The 21539-nt window shown below is 40.9% G+C and overlaps 1 protein-coding gene across 2 annotated transcripts; it reads left to right on the forward strand.

Annotated features, from left to right (window-relative positions):
- Positions 1-3439: 3439 nt before the first annotated feature.
- Positions 3440-19758, forward strand: NUB1 (negative regulator of ubiquitin like proteins 1). Of its 2 annotated transcripts, none has more exons than XM_074831084.1 (15): positions 3440-3525; positions 6713-6830; positions 6917-7078; positions 9105-9163; positions 9627-9697; positions 10576-10758; positions 12272-12360; positions 13783-13889; positions 14757-14943; positions 15309-15416; positions 15579-15731; positions 16667-16813; positions 17083-17184; positions 17935-18127; positions 19070-19758. In XM_074831084.1, the coding sequence occupies exons 2-15, from the start codon at positions 6714-6716 to the stop codon at positions 19231-19233; spliced, it is 1842 nt and encodes a 613-aa protein (XP_074687185.1). In that variant the 5' UTR covers positions 3440-3525; position 6713; the 3' UTR covers positions 19234-19758. The 2 variants fall into 2 exon arrangements, with proteins under 2 accessions (XP_074687185.1, XP_074687194.1); XM_074831093.1 differs by lacking the exon at positions 3440-3525 and adding an exon at positions 3572-3779.
- The last annotated feature ends 1781 nt before the right edge of the window (positions 19759-21539 follow it).

Raw genomic sequence — 21539 nt, forward strand, 5'->3', positions numbered from 1 at the left:
TGCCAAAGATGCACAGCTGTGGTTTATGTCCTTCTAGACACAAACTCTCCTCAGCAAGAAAGATAAATCATCCCCTCATAAGATATCTTGAAAACGGAGTTAATACCAATGTGCAAATAAAAGGCTACTGTCAAACAGATAGGAGTGTTTTCGTTTCTAAGAGACACTACCATTTTCTTTGCATACAACACAACTTCAAACCATTAATCCTTCATACAATTCCACTGACTGTTGTGTTTGATGGAGGACACTACATCAGAGATGGTTGCACAAATCTGTCAGAGCCTATGCTTCCATCGCAGGAGATTCACAGCTGTAAGTGTACTACAGTACTTGGTTAGGTCCACAAAAATAGAAAAAATATCATGGAATATAAAGCTATTTTACTCCCTCTGGCCAAACATAATTTCCTCTATGCCACTCAACAGTTTCAGACCCAAACTGTACAGTGTCCCACACCAATGCAGCCAGCACCAGCAGGTAGGCAGGCACCTTGTCTCCTGGAAGTGACAGTCTTAAGACAGAGCTGAAAAGCACTAGCTATCAGCAATAGCAATTAGTATGCCACAGTAACTCCGGAAGGATTTTCCACTCATCCTCAGTAAAAGCAGCAGAATGAAGACATGAAGAGGTGTTCTTTGTGATTTTTCACATTTTCTAGTGTTTTCAATTAACTGGCCTTGCCAGATTAGTTTCCAGCTCAGATGCTGATTTCTATTTCTGGGTAGGCATGAGATATTAATAAACAATCATAGCTACTTTTTTTTTTTTTTTTCTTCACAGTGGTTACAGTATTTAAAGAAAGATTAGAAAGAAAAAAAAGATAAAACACAGATATGCATAATAGGTACAGGTATGATAGGAAAAAAATACTAGATAACAACAATGAAACAAGGGAACTTGGAGGGAAATATCAAAGAACAATGAATTTCTTTAAGTATGTGGTATACATTAGCTTTCTATTTACTTGTCTTGCTGATTACAGAGTATACTAATTTGTACTCCTGCCTATCATATCCTGGAGTGCTATTTTTGTTTATCTCCAAGTCTGTAGACCACATAAAGCTAAAGGAATAACTGAAAGAAAAATCCCATGTTAGCAAGAGGCCACTATTAAAACTATTCAAAAATTAATTCAAGGTCATTTTGCCTAGATGATTGCAACAATACACCTGAGAACATTTCAGCAAATGCAACTTAAAATTTTGAATCTTTTAAATCAGCATCATAGAAAGTTTATAACCTTATCTAGCCACTTACCCACTCTATAAACCCATTTGAACTAAATTAGTGGTATTATTGTCTGCAAACACTTTTAAATTGATTTTAAAGTGCTTTGAATTAGTTATCTTAATTAAACATGGACCTTGAATGCCTTGATTTAAAACTCAGTGCAGGTTTATACATGGACTAAGTAACTAACTCCTTTGTAAGCACTTTCATACAGACACTTTGTCCTTTCCTGAAGCTTCTCTAGCATAATACTGTGTTTTGTACTGACTGAAACTTATTTAGAAAAGGCATTTTGCCTCAAGAGAAGTCTTTCAATTTAATTCCCGAGGACATTATGGAAGAACAATTTCAGTAAATTTTGATTTGTTAGTGGAATCATTATGAGAAAAGCTGCTATACGTACATTTCAAGAGACTGAAATATTACACAGGCACATTGTCTAATGAGAATTATTTTTTTTTTTCCTAAAGGAGCTGTAGGAAAAATGAAACAGGGAAACACGAGAAAAAAATGGGAAACTTCAAATATTAGGACGTCCCAGTTCTCAAGTACACCTGATTTTCAAAACCCTTTATTGGTATCTTTTTCATGTTCGGCAATCATGGGCAGTAACTTTTATCACTCTGTTACCATACCTTTACCTAAGTTTCAAGCACTGAACTCAAGACTGCCATAAAAGCAAGTTTACCCTTGTTTTATCAGTAGGCAAACTTGACTGATTTAATGCACACAGCAGAGCCTGGAATCCTGAAATTCTAGTTCAGTGTCTTGTTTACAAGTTCATGACACCTGTGAGGTTCCCATTTCCAAAGCTGCAGTATGCAGCACCCCCACTTTTCAGAACTAAGCAAAACATTTTACATAAGGACAGTCCTGCAGATCCGTCCATTCTGGAGTAATACTCCAGTGCAATGATTTCAGTCATGCATCAGAGTGGTTAGAATAAAATCCCTTTGCTGCTGGGACAGCTGGTCACAGAATCACAGAATCGTCTAGGTTGGAAAGGACCTTGAAGATCATCTAGTCCAACCTTTAACCTAGCATTGGCAGTTTCCAACTACACCATATCCCTCAGCACTATGTCAACCCGACTCTTAAACACCTCCAGGGATGGGGACTCCACCACCTCCCTGGGCAGCCCATTCCAACGCCTAACAACCCAATCTGTAAAGAAATGCTTCCTAATATCCAGTCTAAACCTTCCCTGGCGCAACTTGAGGCCATTACCTCTTGTCTTATCACTCATTACTTGGTTAAAGAGGCTCATCCCCAGCTCTCTGCAACCTCCTTTCAGGTAGTTGTAGAGGGCGATGAGTTCTCCCCTCAGCCTCCTCTTCTCCAGACTAAACAACCCCAGTTCCCTCAGCCGCTCCTCGTATGACATGTGCTCCAGACCCTTCACCAGGGTGAAGGGTCACATACAAGAAGGGTCACATTAACAAGGAGGGTCACATACAAGAATTAACCCACAAGTTAATTATTTCTGGTGTGACTCATTAGAAGCACGCTCGCATCTTTTACAGGCACCAGAAAGATTCCAAGAACAAACTCCAACTCTTTGAAGGCCTCACACAGAAATACATTCAGCAGCCTACATTGTACAGTCAAATGTCTGTGTAGCCTCATACCCTATTCCCACTCTAGGCCATTATAGGACTATGCCATCAGAAGTGACACTGCAGCCACATCTCAGCTTGAAGTGGTGTTCAGTACCAGATTGTTCTTCCTACCATGTATTTTCACTGCCCAGCCTCTGAACCCAGGTTAGCTTTTAACAATCCTACAACAAAGAGGGTAGAACCTGCCCACCACCCCTGAAGAGGAAATATAAGCCCAAACACAAAAGCTCACCCTGAACACTACTGCTCTGAAAGAGCACAGGAAAAAAATCTCACGTGGAGCTTTGCCTGGCACCTTTCACAGCACCCCAACCTTTGGGGAATGCTCCTTCTCAGCACTAACAGGCATTTCAGGCCCTTTTGCCTCACTAACGGCAAGGCTGTAGCGCACTCGACCTCCTCCAGGCTCCCACCCCTTCTAGGAGGGAAAGTCACTCAGGCAGCCAAGCGCCTGCCACCGAGCCAAACAAAACCAACAACCACCTCTCCCAGGGCAGGACGCTAAGATGGCGGGCGGAGCGTGGCTTCAACCACGTGACGAATTCCCCCTTGGCTCCTGTTAGCATGAGCCTTCCGGGCTTCCGTAGGAACCTGCCTCTCCCCGACAGGACGCGGCTGCTGTGACGTGCCCCAAGCCCCGCCCACCCCCGGAAGGCGAGCGGCGGCCGCGCAGGTAAGCGCGCGGCAGCGCTGCGGGGGCGGGGCTTGTGCCTCGGCCTCCCCCTCCCCTCCCCGCCCCGGCCGCTGCTCAGCACTGAGGTGCCGGCCCGGCCGCTCCCGGCTCCTTCGCCTCAGGGAGGGCGGCCCCCGCCAGCCCCCGCGCCGGGCCTGTGAAGGAGCTTGGGGTGGGGAGCAGCTGCGTGAGGGCCCGGGTTCCCCTCCGAGACTGCCTGGGCCCCGAGGCCCGGCCTCCGCCGCGGGGCGCAGGTGGGTGCCCGAGCGGCGGGAGCCCCGTCCCGGAGGTGTGCCGGGGAGTGCTCCTCCGGCCGCCCCCTCCGAGCGGTGCCTGCTTGGCCTAGCTGCTTCCCACCTCGCGGTTGCCCGCCGCGGAGCGGAGGTTGGGTGCCCCAGCTCCGCTGCTGCCGTGGGAGGCTCCTGCTGTGGCTGCCGGGTGCTCGCCAGCCGCCGTGTTTTGGAGGCGCGTGGAAAGGGCGGCGACTTCTTGGCCGTGTTTAAACTGCCCTGGTGACACCAGTGACTTGTGGTCTCGGTGCTGTCGTGATAGGGGAGAGACTTGGGGGGGGGGCGCTGAGGACATCCCAGGACCTCGGGCTGGGCCTGACAGGGTTTGGATTTCCATCTTTTCCTTGAGCTTCTGGCTCGTGGTTTGGCATATGAAGCTGCTTCCGTCTCTTACCCCTCCTTTAGCCCTGGAGGGATGTATCATAGTTGTGGCAGGTAGCTTTCCTCCTTGTCTTTATGAAAAATTAATGGATACTGCTTTATTAGTAAACCATTCTGTGAATCCTCTATTCCTTCTATCAGAAATTTGGCTTTTGAACCTTATTTCTATAATTGTTTTAGTCATATATAAGGCTAACTGGCTTTAGAGGATGACATTTTAGTTACAGAAACTCAGTCTTGCATTCAAAATGGCCCTTGGGAAATACCCCTGATTGTTTACTCAAATTAGTTTTGAGAAAGTCCCTTTAAACTTACTGAAAGTGAAATTGTGTCAGGAGCACTTGCTGGTGTTCGCTGATGGAAAAGTAAGCCATACATTTTTTTGCTAAGGATTCTTTTGCAATTTAGTTACGGTGAAACAGGAATTTATGCTAAATGTTGGAAGTGTTACATATTAAGTGATAGCTTTTGTGTTTGTGAAAGCAAATTTTTTTTTTATTATTAGAGAGTTGGAAAGAATAATTGGAGACTCTGGTTTAATAGCTTAGTAAGAAAAACTTACAAAACTATAAATAGTATTGATTAAAAAGATGAATGACCAGTTTATAAATGCCACTCATATTTACAATTCATAGTCTTAAGTGTCAGTTGCAATTTTAGCCTTTATCTGCGTATCCCAAAGCTATGGATGCCTTTTTTGCTTCTTAAGTTAATGTTGAGTAGAATTATAACTATAAAATGGTTCTTCAGCATAACCAAAAAGTGGGATAATGATAGTTACAGGTTGTTCCTGAGAATTGCCTGGCATGTTTTGGAAAAGGGGGAAAGCTGTGTTAGTAACTTCAGCACAATATTTTGAGAACTGAGCATGTTTGTTGCTTTCTGCCTTGCACATGCCATGTTTTGCCTTGGCCCTAAAATAACAACAGCAAAAAAAAGAATGCATGGTGTCTCTCCAAGTTTGGACAGACTATGCAGACTATAGCAATCATTCAGGAAGGATTGTTAAACCATCCCCTTGCTCAGTTAATCCTTCTGACTCCTCTTTAGAAGAGACTATTGTCTTTGCAGCGTTGAAAGATTCTTTGTAGCTCGCTAAAGCTGGGGTTGAGGTAAGGTTAACCAGTAAACTTACCACACATTGGATGTTTGCCTATAGATTTTTTTGCTCTCAAGTAGAGTTTTTGTGAGCAAGTAACAGTCTTTGAAACTGGAAAAATGGATAGAAATGTTTGATTCTGCTTTTCTGTCCCCATTTCTCCTGGGAGCTACTTGCTAATAGGCAAGAGTGAGAAAAGGAAACCACTCTGAAAGAAAAGTGAAACAGATTAATCAAAGTTTAGTGCCAACTTTAGTGCATATATGCCAACATTTTAAATGCTTTTCTGTATAAATTAAGGATGTCATCTTCCATATGATTCAGTGTCCAAGAGCCAAAAGTCTTCCATGCTTTAATATATACATATTCTTTTTTTTTCTTCTGTCGAGATCACTGCATCTGCCTTTGCTTGCCTTCTCTCTGCCTTCCCTATTTCTTGTTTTGATTTTTTTTCAGTGGCATGTTGATTCAGTGGTTGCTACTTTCTCTGAGCTCAGTGAGAATAACTTTTGGTGATGAATTCAGCCTAAACTCTTACCTCACTGTCATCATCTCCCCAGTGATGGGTAATTTAATGGCTGCTGCAGATTTACTTTATCTCTGATCTCAGCCTCTGCACTGTATGTTGCTTGTGCCCCATGTGTCTTTTTTAGCTTTGCAGTGGGAGTGGGAAGAGTGTCTCTTGGATTATGAAAAGTGACACCCTGCTATTCCATTGTTGTGTTACCAGAATTTTACAAGAGCATTTGGTGATACTGTTGAACTTGTTTACCTGAGAAGTGGTTGAGAATGGGGAGGGGAGGCATAGATCGTGGTCTGCTCTTAGCTCTTTGTGCTCTAGCTTATCTCAGTTTGCTAGAGGGCTGTGAACTTTACCTTAATGTCTTCTCAAGGTGGAGCTTGTGGTTCTGAGATGTCCTCCCAAAGAGGGTAATAGTTCATGTTCAACCATCCACTGGTGTAAAAAGGCTGTAAAGTAGGGAAGTGAGAGAAGCAGGAAGGCAGAGGTATAGCAAGGGTGTGTTCTAGAGGGGGTGAGCCATCCTTTCCAGGGCAGGGCAGAATAAAATCGTGGATTTTGATGAATTGGCACCTTCTGCAATTCCAGGTCATGTGAGGGGTTAGGAAGAGGTTTATGTTCTCTTGAAATGGCAAGGACCAATGCAGGTTGCTTCTGAATTATCTCTGCTCTAATCCAGGTTTCACACCCTTTCCAATTTTTTATAATAGTTTGGACTCAGGTTCCCCTCCCCACCAAAATGCACAGAATGCATTTTATACTCAACTTTTTTGGCGGAATTCCAAAATGTCACTTGGACTTCTTGAAAAAGTACAGTATCTTAGTACAGGCAAGCTATATTAAAAGATTGATTATTTGTCTTTCTTTGCCCTTCCAATTGTGCTTTTGTTTTTAAAGAATGGCGCAAAAGAAGTATTTAATAGCAAAACTGACAAGTTGCTTAAGAGAGGACAAAATTCAGCTATGGAAACCACCATATACAAATGATAAAAAAGAAGCTGGTAAAGAGATGAAGGTAAATATTCTCTCTGAGTTGATGTCGTGCATCTTCCATGTCATAGTGCTGGTGCATTTTCCCAGTTTTTCTTGCTGTTTTCTTAGGAGCTTGTACAAAAATACTCATCCAAGCTGAATATCAATGAGAATGATGTAGAGAATATGCTTGAAGAAATACGGTGTAAAGCAATTGAGCGTGGAACAGGAAATGAAAATTTTAAAGTGACTGGGATTGCGAGACTTGATATTTATCTGCCCCGTAGAAAAGTAAGTGACATTGCAGAAAAATCAGGATAAGTAGCTTTACTTTGATGGTCTTTTGAGTTCTAGATATGTATCTAATGCAAATACTTTCACTTATTCAGCTTTTTCAGGTTCATATAAGAGATCCGTGTTAGGTATATAAAATAGGGGGGGAGGGAGTTAACTGAGGTATATTTCAGCTTCCCAGGTAGGTGGGAATATCATAGCAAAGGAGATCGGTAATTGTCTTCCACTTAGGATGTAATGAGAAATTGTCTTTCAGTTAAGAAAAGTAAATTAGATTTAAGTGTCTGTCCAGTTTAGTGTGATTCCTTCTGATGGGACTGTTCACATTAGCAGTAAAGAGCAGGTGTATTTTTTCAGCTGTAGAATACCTGAAGTTGAATTAGCATATGAATATCACTCTATTACCACAGCTTTTGTTTAAATGACAGCTTTAATTTTTTAAAAAATCCCTTTAAGTGCAATAAACAACTTGAACTTGGTATCAGCCATACATGGCCTAAGATGACAACGTTGAAAGGAACTCCTTTAGTGATGGCATTATCCTTGTGTAACTATTCCAGCCCAGGCAGTTAACTACACTTACTTTAAAATAAGTGTGTCCAGTGTTTGAACTTGGAAATGAGAAGCAGAATTTTCTGTTGTGGTGGTACTCATCTGTTCTCTTCTAAGTCAGGCTCCTAAAAGCTTCACGAAGGCAGAACTGAATTAAGTCTTGCCCTTTTAAAGCCAAACTTCAACCTATAGTTCCACACATAAAATACACCAGAATAATGACATGAATCTAATTAAAACAGTGTCAGACTGGTCACCACACCAGGTCCTGTGGCTACATCTACCCTAGTCAGCTAAACAGGTGGGGGACAGGCTGGCCCCTGTTTGAACATCTGTACCATCCAGCTGTTAGCGTCAGCTCTGATGCAGTTCAGCCCAGGCTGCCTGGTATCCTGCCAAGCAGTGCCCTGGCACAGCATGAGGGCTGACGTGGGCCAGGGACCGGTCTTAAATGGCATTTTGGATACGGCTACTCTGCTTTGAAGGTTGAGAGGATTCAACCATATGGCTGTGAAGGGTGCTGTGCAGGTTGGTCACAGGACAGAGAGCAGGCCCTTGGTTAGGTTCTTACTAATAGAAGGCCTCTTAACTTGGGAATATTTACCTCTTAAAAACAGTTTCTAGCAAGCACAACAGCTCTCTCCAATCACTTCCTAGTTTTGATCATGTGCAGGAGCAGCATCTTCCCCGATGGTGTGTGTCTTCATCCACTCTGATAACAGTGAAGAACTTCATTATTTAGGGACACTTAAGGGTTGTAGTCATCTTACTGGCATAAGAAGTAAATGTTCACTCTGGAAAAGGGCAGTTTTAATTTTTTTTTCCCAGAAGATCTTAGATGGAAACCTATGCTTCAGAAGGCTTTTTGGTTGTTTTCTTTTTTTTTTTAACTGAATACTTGCAAAAACACAGCATAGTCATAATGGTACTCTCTTGTAGAGAAAAATAATTACCAGGGAATGTGATGGGCTAAAGGGTAGAGAGTGTTAAGTGATTGCCATGCAGTTAAAACAAATAGCTTCATAATTCCTCTTTACAATGCTACTGGGCATAGGGGAATTAATTAATTTAAAATTCCAGTTTATCTAATCTGGGACCAGAGACACTAATAGGAATTAATCATAACTTAGCCAGTCACAGGTGAGTGGCATAATTACAAAGCAGAGTTAAGATTGGAAGTGCATAATTAAATTAGTCAGTTTAAATTGTTTGGTTCTGAATTTAGATTTATCTAATTCTGAATCTTCTGCTGTTATAAGGCTTATTTTTAGCACTGTATAGCAAGTACAAGACTCGCTACATGGAAATTACTATTATGTATGCCCAATCATAGCCCTGTTAACATGATTATTATTTGAAAAAGAAATTGTAGCTGTTGTAAAACAATTAAATAAGAAAATGTCCTGCGTATCTTGATATCATGCTTTTTACCTTCCCTCTTCCTTTCCCCCACCCAATATAATTACTACAGAGCAGAAAGATCCCACTGGAAACTAACCTGTTCATCACAGGCAAGGAGCTCAGATCACAGTAAGTGTAATCACTCTTGGTTCTTCTCTAAAAGACAAACAGAGCACTATTTGTTTGATTAAGCTTTTTCTTAGCAGTATGTCTGAATAAGATGTCCAGGTCCCTGTAGGGCAGTTCTTCATGTAATAAGCTGTGGTTTAACAGATAGAAAACCTGAGAAGGCACTAATGATCAGTCTTCCAATTCTGTAACTAAGCAGGTCTTCTGAACAGCAAACGTTAGCTTCTCTTCCTTTTGTGTTTTTAAGCCTAATAAAATCAGATTCTCTTCTGTTTTCCTTTTTCCCTTTCTATATCACACACTTTCCCTGTATAGTATACAAAGCTTTCAGATGATATTTTACTTCTAGCAGCCTTTATAGCAGAAGTTTTAAGGTAGTTATGAACATACTCATTCTTAAGTTTATTGCTATTCTAACAGAAATACAAATTTATATGCATGGATAAAATTGTTTGTTTCACAGGATAGCACAGGAGCATGCATTAAAAGAAAATGCTATCAAAATAATCATAAATAAGAAGCAGCTTGACCTGGGTATGTATCTCTAGTTGAGTATATTTTTATGATAATTTTCTAGTTTACTGATTCTCGGAAGACAAATTTCTTGCAACTCTGTTAATTTCAGAAATTCCCAAGGAATAGCAGTTATGTTTGTCAGGCTCTGCTCTACAGGAAATGCAATAAATTATAATGATCAGAATTCTTAGAGCAGTTATAGGAATCCTGTGATAAATGTTGAAAATCCATTTTTCAAGCATTGAAATACTGAAATCGCATATTTAAGAGGAACCCTAAATTTCCTCAAAAACCGTGCTATATAACAGCACATTCAAAAACTTTTTGTAATGCTTTACATATGTTCAACTTGCCAGACATGTTGTGGGACGTGACAACAACAGCTTTCTCTTTATTGATGGCCTAAGCATCTGACATATATTTCCCTTAGAATATGTCAGAATTAGAGCCATGGAATTGACAATAGGAACTTGTATTCAGTTCCCAGTTCTTCTGTCCTATTACTGTTGTGTATGATCCTGGACATGTTGTTATTCCAGTTTTTGCCTGAAGGTCAATTTACTGAGGTAGAAACAATTGTGTTATTTGAATGCTTTGAAAAAAAACAAGGAAAGAAACATACCAATCATTTAAAAAGCACTTTTAAGATGCAGGTCTGATGCTAATTTCTGAGTTTCTGCTGAATATGTTAGTAATTGGCAGGGGTTTTGATTGAGTTCTTGAATCTAGTAATTACTGTAGTTCTTCAGTACAGTATGAGTAAGACGAAGGGCTGTTCAGGTTGTTTTGTTTGTGGATGTTGGCTTCCCCCCAGTATGTATGGCAGTACAAGGTAAAATGGTCTCTTTTCAGAAATACAGTATTTGGATTGTATTCATCATACTCTTATATTGTAGGCAAAACCCTTGAGGACCAGGGTGTAACACACAATGCAAAAGTGATGGTACTTCAACTGGAACAGAGTGATGAGGAAACTAAAAGAAGAGTTCAGGAAGAAGAACTTCAATGCAAGAAAGAAAAAGAAATAAATGACAAGATGCAAAGAACTAAGAAGGGTTTAGAAATTCTAGCAGAGAGAGGTAAAGGGGGTTGGGGGCGGGGGGGGAGGTGAGTGTTCATTAATTCTTGCGCATCAAAAATTATCTTCTCATTGGACTTTCAACATGGAAGAGTGCCCGTATCACGGCTGGTTTTCAGTTTATACTTTCCTAGGTTTCTACCTACTTGAAAACTGGGTTTTAAGTTGACTAAAACTTCCTCTTCAACTCTTTTTAGACAACTAGAACACTAGAAAACATTTGGCACTTTCAGAAGGCTATAATATGAATCAATTACTATTTAATTAGCACTTGACAGTTAAGGGACTGACTCTTGAGAACAGGCTTTAAATTTATTGTAGACATAAGCACAGTGGAATAATGTATTATAAGTCATTAACACTTTTTTTACCTCAGATATGGCTGTGTGTAACCATGGTTTCATTGTGCAGAGCAGCTCACTTGTCATTCTCATCTGTAACGTGGCTGTTCTGTTCTCATTGCATTTGATGTTGATTGCTGGCAACTGTGGATTAAGTTAAAAGGATATAGTCAATTTAACAGTAATAATTTTTCAAAATGAGGTTGTGTTTGTGAATTGCTTTGCTAGATGGTGAGTTTAAATCACTTCTCTATTTTATTGTTTCAAAAATCCACAAACAAGCAACAGTGAAACTGAATATGTAATGAATTCCTGCCAAATGCAAAAGAACTTGAACAAAGCTTCTTTTAATGGTCAGTGACAGCCTGTGTCTTACTATAATATCAGATTTTAAACGAACGAAAGAAGCGATTCCTTTTATGGACTTAAGGGGTAATTTAGACCCCAGCCCTTGAATCCTGTATAGGGCCTCTTTAAGGTATTTACCACTAACTGTCAGTTATAGCACAATGCCAAAGTATAGAGTGGAGTCCCTAATGGGCTCACAGGCTGAAGGTTCTGTGTGAAGTGTGGAGAGGATTTAACAACCCTTTTGTTTCATCTTGAGAAAAATTGCAGGGCAGAAGCTTTTAATCTCAGTAAACTCCTGCTTAACTGTCTTTTGTTTACAAGAAAAGCATCTTTTCATTTTAAATCAGATGGAAGTGAAAACAAAATTGATAGTTTGGTTATAAGCATTAAAGATGTGGGAAAAGGAAAATACTGAGCTGTATTTTTTTCAGTTTTATCAACTGTGCTCAGTTGTGCATTTTTTTAATATTCTTTGTTTCATTTCATAAAGCATTTCAAATGTTCTGTTGTGTGAAATGTAGGTGTTTTGTCTTCTGCAAAAAATTCTTTACAATTCATGTAACTTTTCACATTGTGTCTAAATTTCTGGATGAACAGGGCCTTTTCCTTAGTGACCTTTCTAAAAGTTCCTCATGTTTATCAGATCAGGGCTATTGTTGGTAGTTATGTCCAAAAAACTGCAGATGCAGCCTTTATATGTAATTCTGATTTTTTTGTTGTTTGTTTTGTTTAACCATGTACTTACTGATGTAATCTTACAAGAACAGAGTTACTTTGTGGAAGGTGGTACTTACAATTTAAATTGTTTTTTCTTTGTTTCAGAGGAGTACTTGGATCCAGATTCTGTTCCACACCTAGATATAGCTAATCAGACTGGAAGGTCAATTAAGATTCCTCCTCAAGCTAAAAAAGTAGGTTAAAGTATCTTACAAAGCTACTAAGAAGGCTTTTTAAAGCTTGATTCATGAAGCATTTCAAATATGGGATTGAAATAGTAGACTTTTTTGGGGATGTAACCCTGGGTCCAGTAGATGTTTGCTTAATAGAAATAATTTTGAAATAAAGTAGAACTCTACAATTGGGATACCTCTGTCATCTGGAGACAGACCTCTGATTGCTGATCTAATTGCAGGTCTAATCTTGCACTGACGCCTGTGTGGTCCATATCTTATTTTTGTGTTTTAAGATGAGCTTTAACTTTGTTATGTCCTAGCACCTATTTTAAATTTTGTGTGCCCTTGAACAACATGAAAATAGGTCATTAGGCCTCAGTTTCAGTTGGAAACTTGATGAGTCTCTCAAAATCGGACTCTTTTAAAATAGCTTTGAGTTCTTTTGCACTGTGACCCCTCTCAAACTTTAAATTTGTTCACCATTCAAGAAAGTTCCCCATTCTCAACTGAAAATGTCTTTGGTTGGGTGCATAGATTGAATGGTGGAATGGTAGGAGTGCACAGATTGAACAGTAGGAGTGACATACCTGATGTTGGCTGCTGAAGCAAAAGAATAGTGATAGATGCTGTCTTTTAAGATTGCTGGATTTTCTGAAGATAAATAGAAGTCTTTAGAAATACTTGGAATTACACCCAGTTAGAAAATAACACCTTGGGAAGAAATGAGTAGGCCCCAACGTGTGCTAACTGCTGCCCTAGCCTCTTCTGAGGCTTGCTGTGTTCTGCATCATCTGGAGTTTCTGGATGATTGGTACAACAACTGTCCATTCTCCCAATGCACGCTATTCTGATTAAGTGCTGAAAGTAGTAATCCACCTGAAGAGTTAAAGCATCAAATGTTCAAGTGCACAAGACTTCATCAGTATTGAACGTGGGTGAGAGGAAATATTGCAGGTTGTTTCTATCCAGAAATATTTACATTTCCATTTGTCATACTGCAGGAACTAGAGTGTTTTCTAGCCATGTTCAAAATTTAATTTTCAGTTCTGAGGTTTTGCTGGAGGTGAATTGTTAGATTTTACAAGATAGGTTTAATAGCAAAGCAATACAAATCGGATGCTGTGGGGAAGTGTAGTACCCAGAAAAATGCTTAGCTCTTTATCACTCGTCACTGAAAATCTATCTAGGGTTGCATTCTTAAAATAAACCTGGTGCAGCATTTCATGTGTCAGTAATATTCACTGTGTTTAATCAGACAATATTTTAACGTCAGCAGATGAGAGAAAAATATGAAGCAACGTGAAATAGTACTGCTCTTACAGAACTGATACAGTGATATTTTTCTAGGAAGAACAGGGGCTCTTAATGGATTATCTAGATATTTCTTTTTAGTTATAAGTGATTTGGGGAGGTGCAAAAGAAGTCTCAATCTTTTTCTAGGCACTTGTGCTGGCAATGGGTTATCATGAGAAGGGCAGAGCATTAATGAAGAAGAAAGAATATGAAATAGCACTGCCATATTTGTTGGATGCGGATAAACACTTCTGGTAAGAAGCTTTTTGAGTCCTTGTGTCTCTTTCCTTTACCGTCAACCAAATACAGGAACAGCGTTAGCTCTACCTGTGCATATAAGTCAGGCCCTGTTTTGCTGCAGATTACTTCACACCCCCTCTGCAAATGGGAAACAGCAGGCAAGGCTCTGACCTGCAGTGACAAGTGCCTTCATGTAAAACAGCTGAAATAGATACTGCCACTGGGCAACTGAATCTTTCATATCAACATAAACAGAAACTGTCCATGTTCATGTACTAGTCTATAAATTGCATTAGCTTGAGACAGTTATGGCTACTCATTTACAACTGCTTCGGTGAAATAATTATTTCTTGTAAAAGGTGGAGCAGATAGCTGAGGTGAGTAACCATACCAGGGTTTCTGCAGGTGAACTAGTTTCCTGTCAGCAGTCAGAGCCCTACATTGCTCTTTTGAGATCCCCAAAACTAATACTGTCCCCATCTGTTTCTCATCTGTGTGCAAGGAGACTGGCACAGAACTTGGCATGTTCATGTGCACTAAGGTACATAGTTGATATCTGTCCTCTCAAAGATTGCACAGGGTTTAATGCCATTCTGCTTTTAAAAAGATGCTGTCTTAAATAGTAACAAAATGAGTTGTGACTACTATAATTCTTTGCAATGTAATGTTATCATTAGTGCCCCACGGATTAGTGAATATGATGGGAGATCAGTGCTTTATTAAAGTTGCACTGACCTCAGTTTCCTACCTCAAATGTGAAGTGTGTCCTTCCTCAAATGTGTATGCATACTTCTAGCACGTTGTTTCATTAGTGTTAAAAAGCATGTGGGGAAAAAATAAACAACCCTCCCAGAAAGTCAGTAATTGTTTTATTTTTCCAGTGAGTGCAGCACAGAACTGCTGAATACCGTTGATAACTATGCAGTACTGCAGCTGGATATAGTGTGGTGCTACTTCCGCCTGGAGCAGCTGGACTGCCTGGATGATGCAGAGAAAAAGCTGTCCACAGCACATCGATGCTTCCAGAGGTGCTATGGGGAGAACCATGAAAGACTTATTGATATCAAAGTATGCCAGTTTTGATTTAATTAGGGTGGCTTTTTTTTCTACATGTATTCAGTTGTTGTTCAAGTATTACAAGACTGACTTTCAGAAGTTTAAAGTTTTCACATGTCTCCTCGGCCTGTAATCTAGCTGTGTAATTGTCGGCATAGTGAGAGCATTGGACTTGACAAAAAGTTCATGGCAAACGTGTGTTTATATGCATGGACATCATCAGTGTTTTAGATGTAATACTTTATCTGCATACCAGGTGTTACATATTAGTGATTATGTTGTCTTTAAATGCGTAAAGTGTTCCGTTGATAACGAATTGATGTTGTACCATATGCTTCTACCCATGTGCCTCCCACCTTGTTTAAACAATTCTTCAGGGAAGCTATGGTCGGGAGAAGGTTTTATTTCTACGACTTTACCTCCTTCAAGGGATCGGACACTATCACAGTGGCAGAGAAAAGGAGGCTGCTGAGTATATTCAGAAGGTAAGACACCATTAGGTAGAATTCTTGAGTCGTTCACACTAGCTCCTGTGTTGGGGCTGTCTTGCACCTGTTCTTCACTTACTCAGAACAATAGGGAGACTTTTTTTTGTTTGTATGTTAGCAACAGTGTAAGTAGTATCATTTTGTTCTTTCTATATACAGGCATCTCGTTTATATGAAGAGCTGTCCATAGATCCTGATAAAGTTGATCGCCTGTCACTCCTGGGTTTCTCCGAACAGGAAGCTCGCCTTGCCCTGCGAGCATGCCATGGGAATGTGGAGCATGCTGCCAATCTTATCACCAACAGGAGAGAGGTATGGTGCAGTGGAAGTATTCAGTCAAGGATCACATTAGTTGGAGTGTCCACAAGATCATGTTTGGTGTGATTAGTGCAACATGGTGCTAAATTAAGGACTTTGATTATCCTGCTTTGGCACTGTTACTGTAACTGACAGTTTGACATCTGTTGCTGCAAGTTTGAAACCAAAAGTTAATACAACAAGGGAAGCTCTGTCCCAAAACAGATGGGATGAGAGAGCCAAAGACCTGTGGTTGTACCATGGAGGCACATAGGAAGTCTTTGCACCAGTGTTTGCTGCTCAGCAGTGCTCTGTATGGGAGTAAAACCACCATGATCGAGCTGTCACTCCTGGGCTTGGCTGATCTGAAAGACAAGAGACTGCACCATAAAGTGCTGCAAGGGTGACCATCAAGCTACACTGTATTATGGCTTTGGACTTGGAAGATCCAGGAGGGGAGAAGGATTTTTTGTGCTAAAGTGAAGTCAGTGTTGTCCAGATCTGAAGTGCCTGAAGTTAGGTTTGGTAAGCTGAGGTGGCACTTCTAGACTTCAGACAGTGAAATGTGGACGGAAGAGTCAAATGGCCGAGAGAAGGGCTGAACAGAACTCCTTGGCTGCGTGCCCAGTTCTGACTGTATGTCCTTGGCAAGTCTTGTCTACAGGCCCATCTGCCAAACAGGTTTATCACTTACCACACAGGGCCTATAATAGTGTGATAGCATAAGATCTGATCTGCAGAGCGGAAGTATGGCAACAGTGCTAGCTCATGGAAATGCAACTTTATTTAGCAACGGGTGTCTGGCAGCACAGTCTGTATTTAAAAAAACAAAAATTCCCTTTTCCTCAAGAGATTCAAACTTGAAGTAAATCCAAGAAACTCTACATGTACAGGGTAAGGCTGAAGCATTCCCATGCGCAGTGAGCTTAGTAATGGCTGTGTTCTTGCAGGAAAAGGCACAGATAAGGAGGGAGGAGAGAGCTAAAAGAAGGCAGCGACTAGAAGACATAAATACCTTGAAAAGTATGGGCTACTCGGAGAGAGCTGCTCAGGTAGCTCTTCATAATACACAAGGAAACCTGGACCAAGCCTTTAAGGTAAGTGATTTTCAGGAGTAGTACTTTTGTACAAAAAAAACTTGTTTGCTTTTTTAATTTATTGTTTGGCGGTTTCTTATTTTCTGTAGTCTGTATTTGTTAGTTCATAGCTACCTTTTCGGAACTGAACTTCCACTTCCTGACCCGATGAATCAGATATCACTTAAGTTGGCTGAGGTTTGGTTATATCAACTATTGGGCTAAATACATTCATGCCAAGGACTGTTCTTTCTCTCTTGCTCTATTTCAATCTCTCTGCTTTATTGTAGTTTATTCTTGACAATCCTGAGTTATTGCTGGAAGATGATGATGATGATGATGATCCTGTGGCTGTGGACCAGTTCCAAGTTTCCCAGGAAAGTATTGATCAAGTAAGTTAGACCCTTTGCTTTCTTAGGAGTTTGTTGTCTTGTTTCTGAATTAAGGTTTCAAACACACCAGGTTTTCCTTAAGCAAAGCTGTACAAATATTCTTTGACTCATGTCACTCAAGCGGTGACACTTCAACTGTCTGGCATCTGCTCTCCATGGTGAAATCACACCCAGGCTAAAATGTAATTTGTGCATATTTCCTGCCCATTACACCAACCTGTCAGACATGGATGCGGAGCAAAGTCTGTGCATTCTAATGCTCTATCCCAAAAAAGACAGCAAATGAGAAATTCACTGAAGTCTCTAAACATTGCAATGCACAAGGGAAAGAGTTGGATTGTGTGTCTCACCATAGGCTGTCTGAAAAGCTCTTCAGTAGTTTGTGTGGCTACATAATTAATGTCCAGTAGGCAAGAAAACGATGTTGTCTAGAAAAAGTAAACAGCATGTGCAGACTCCTGATGTGCTGGAGTGCTTTGGAGTTTCCTTTTGAAAAACAGACAAGAATTGGTCCGATATTAAAAAAGAGGCTCTTGATTCTTCTCAAGATCCCCATTCCTTTAATAGGTCACTGCCCTGTTAACTGTTCCAGTAAACCAGAGTCAGTGTCCTGGAATTCCTGGCATGCCCCACTTTCCTCTGTGCAAGAGGAATGACTGTCAGATGCAGAGTCAGTTTCCTGTCAGACCCTGGTGCTGGATGAGCTTGGATTTCTCCACACTTATTTTTATTTTTTTCCCCCTCCTGCAGCTGATGTATATGGGTTTCAGCCGTGAGTCAGCAGAACAAGCTTTAAAGGTCTTTAAAGGCAATATCCACTTAGCTTCCCAAACCCTTGCTCATTATGGGGGAGTTCTTCCTGCTTCACTGCAGCTGTCTCCAGAAGGGTCCAGTCCATCAGAGGAATCAGCTTCATCAAAAGACTCACCCACAGAGTCTGCAGGTAAGAGTGTCACATGCAACAGCAGGGAAGGGGGAAGGCTGTTCTGGCTTTTCTACGAAAGGATTAAGTGATTTCTGCTTTAATACTGATAGAGGGCCTTGAATAATGCCCCAGACTACTTTTACTAGTACCAGAGTTAGAGGCAAGGCACCCATTACCCCCGAGAAGCCCCTGCAAGCAGCGACTGCTGTATGCAGGACTGTAAGGGACACGTATCAGCTGTAGGCAGTGCTGAAGATGGATGTAGCCCAGAGGAAAGGGTGACCTTCCGAGGGGTCCTGGGAAGGGCTAAGAGCAAATGGCTGCAGAGCGGGCTGTGGCTGTGGCACACAAAGCTGGGGGCCTCAGGTCTCTGTGTCTTCACTTGCCCAGAGAGGACCACGGGGCCCTCTCTAGCCCACAAGCCATTCCAGTTTCTCCCATCTAATTGTACTGGCTCACACCACTTCTCTTTAAAAACAAACCAACCTCCCCTTGCCTGTACTCTTCCAGAGATCAAGTACTGAGTTGCTGGAGTGTGTTCCCTGAACCTACCACTGATAACGATGATTTTTTGGCTTGATAATATCTGGGTTCTGACCGCTAGGAACTTTATTCCAAATCTGTGCTGTACAGTCAGCTGATTTGACCACATACTCCATCCTCGTGTCCCTTATGTGGTAGAACCGTAGTTGATACTTGCTGTTTAGCAAAGAGGAAACTTGCATGTACTTTTTCTCCCGTTATTTGTCAGAGCTGTAAAGATCCCTGTTGTACAACTAAAGGCTTTCCTACAGCTTTAAGTAATAGGAAAAAATGGCCACCCTGCAATATCCTTTGCAGAGCAATTTTAAATACGAGGTAGTCTTACAGTAACAGACTCGCAAAGCAGTCATGCTGGTAAAAGAGGGAAAGTACCAAATTCTTTGAGGTGAATTCACTGCTGCTGCTTTTTATTGGAAGGTTCTTCTAGTTCACCAACAGATGAAGACATGGAGACGGATGCTGTCAATGAAATCCTAGAGGATATTCCTGAACACGAGGAAGATTATCTGGATTTAACACTGGAGGAGGAGGAACAGATCATTCATGAATACTTATCCTATATCCAAGTACCACAGCATTAAATCCCATTACATTTGCTTCAGTTACATGTATTTACTTTCATAAATTGAGTTTGGATTATAAATGCACCTTCAGCTTATCTCTTACTAAATGCCTTGAATTCAGTTAAACTATAGGTGGAATGTTTAATTCCTGCTTATTTATAAATCTGCTTAAAGCCTACATTTGTGATACATTGTAATTTATTGTCATAGCAGAAAAATAGAAACATTTATTTTCAGAAGAAAATTTAATAGAACTAAACTATATTTTTATCGTGAAATAAGTTAAATCACTTAGTATTCAAGTAAAGAAGCATTTCTATACCATTTTAAAATACCAGCTTTAAAAAAAGTTAACTTGTAAATCAGAAACCTAGCTCATGAAGTTAGAGATACCAACTTTCACACTCTTCTCCTTTTCTTCTGAAAGATTTCTAAGAGACATTTATGTATCTGTTGTGCATGGATTTATACTGTGTTCTGTTTGTCCCTTCCTGCAGGTGTTACACAGGCAATAAAGATAACTATGTGCTGCTTCTGCTTTTAGTAAGAGTCTTCCATGCTTTGGTTTTAAACAGGCCAGGCCTGTTCAGACCCCTGTGACCTGGGTACTGGTATTTCTTTTTACGACTAGCTAACCAGTTTTCCCAAGCAGCTCCTCTTCATCTCTTGCAGGTGTGTGGCTGAAGGTTGATGGATTTCATAGGGACTACAAGCTTTTCTTTAATCAGCTCTTGAACAAAACTTGGTTGAGGCATTGTCTCAGTAGTTGTACCCAGCTTCAGCCCTCTGGAGAAATATTTGGGGGTTTTTTTGGTGTATCTTCTAACACCCCATCTTCTGCTCTGAAGTTCCCCTGCTTGTCAGCTTTTCATAAACGTGGTTTATCTGCTTCCCATAACTCCCTTCTCACGGCAGAGGGAGCTCATGTCCTGTCTGCAGTGCTGGAGCTGGTGGGACCAGGGGCCTGGCCCTGATGTCGGCTTAGAGCAAGGCTGAATAGCAACTGCTGGAAAAGAAACCTGGTGACAGTTTATTCTTACCCAGCATTTATCAGTGGGGAAATGAGGGCTTGAACTTTCTTTAGGGCAAGCATGATACTGGAGGAAGCAGAGCTTTGGCCTGAAAAATGACTGTTCTGCTCCAGCAGATGGACTTAACAGGCTTCAGTAGTGGATTTTTTTTTCCTGGCTACCTTAGCCAAGGACAGCAGAAAGCAGGGAGTGATTACACTGTTAAGGAATTATTTGTATTTCATACTTCTATATCAAGGCAAGTGCTATAAAAATTGAGTAGTTTTGTATCTCTTCCCAGAAGGTTGAAGTGTTTCTAAAGCCAGTAATATGAGCTTCTGAGGAAAAAAAAAAACAGCCCCAGCAACCGTAATATCCTGTTTCTCTACAGGCAAGCACTGAGGAACCACTGGACAAAAGAATTTAAAATTGAAAACATACAAAGTGATGGATGTAGTTTTAACAAATTTATTCTTTCCTTTAGCCAGAGGGGTTCCCAAACCTACTGGCATTCTGGCACTACCCTATGCTAACCCCTAGGCAAGCGCCCAAGGCAGCATTGGGCTATAGAGGCAGTAGTTCTCTCTGAAGTGGCTTGCAGAGCAAACTGGCAGTGACAACTTAAGAAGTGAAGGTTTGTCCTTGGAGAATTTAAAATTAGCATCATAACACACAGTGCTTGTCAGAGAGGGCATTCATTGATGATGTAATTCTGCCAGCGCTGCCCCCGAATAACTGTGTCTGCAGTTTTAAGTGGCTAAAAGTTTTAATTTTGACCATGTATTTGAAGACCCTGTGGTATGTTTAGCAACAGGCAGAAGTGTTAATGACTCATTAATTCCAGTCTTTGAGACCTGTGTCTAGTAAATCCATTTGCTAATTCCATGTGTAACTGCTGTACGGCCAGATAAGCTCTCGTGTCTAACATACCGTGGGCAAAGTTTTAAACAAAAAGTATAGCCTAGGCCATCTGTGCAACTCTTGTCTATCTCTGCTAAATGCTGCCTACTTATCATTGACCTCATAAGCAAAACACAAACAAAATTAGCTGCATAGCAAGCCATCACCCCAGCAACCGAGAGTCACCAACTCATAAACATTTCTCACAGGCACAGCACTGAGCTACAACAACCAGACCAAGAGGTTAACAGTGGAATTAAGTCCATGCTATGCAGATGGCCTCCCAAATTAGTCTCTCCTGGTAGGCATTTAACATAATTAAAATGCTGTTTCCTACTACATGCAGAAACCTGCTGGGTAGGAGCTAACAAAGCTGCTTGTCAGGTGGGCCAAGCAGGGTGGGTAGCAGTGACA

This window comes from Strix aluco, chromosome 1 (genome assembly GCF_031877795.1).
Source record: "Strix aluco isolate bStrAlu1 chromosome 1, bStrAlu1.hap1, whole genome shotgun sequence".
NCBI lineage: Eukaryota > Metazoa > Chordata > Aves > Strigiformes > Strigidae > Strix > Strix aluco.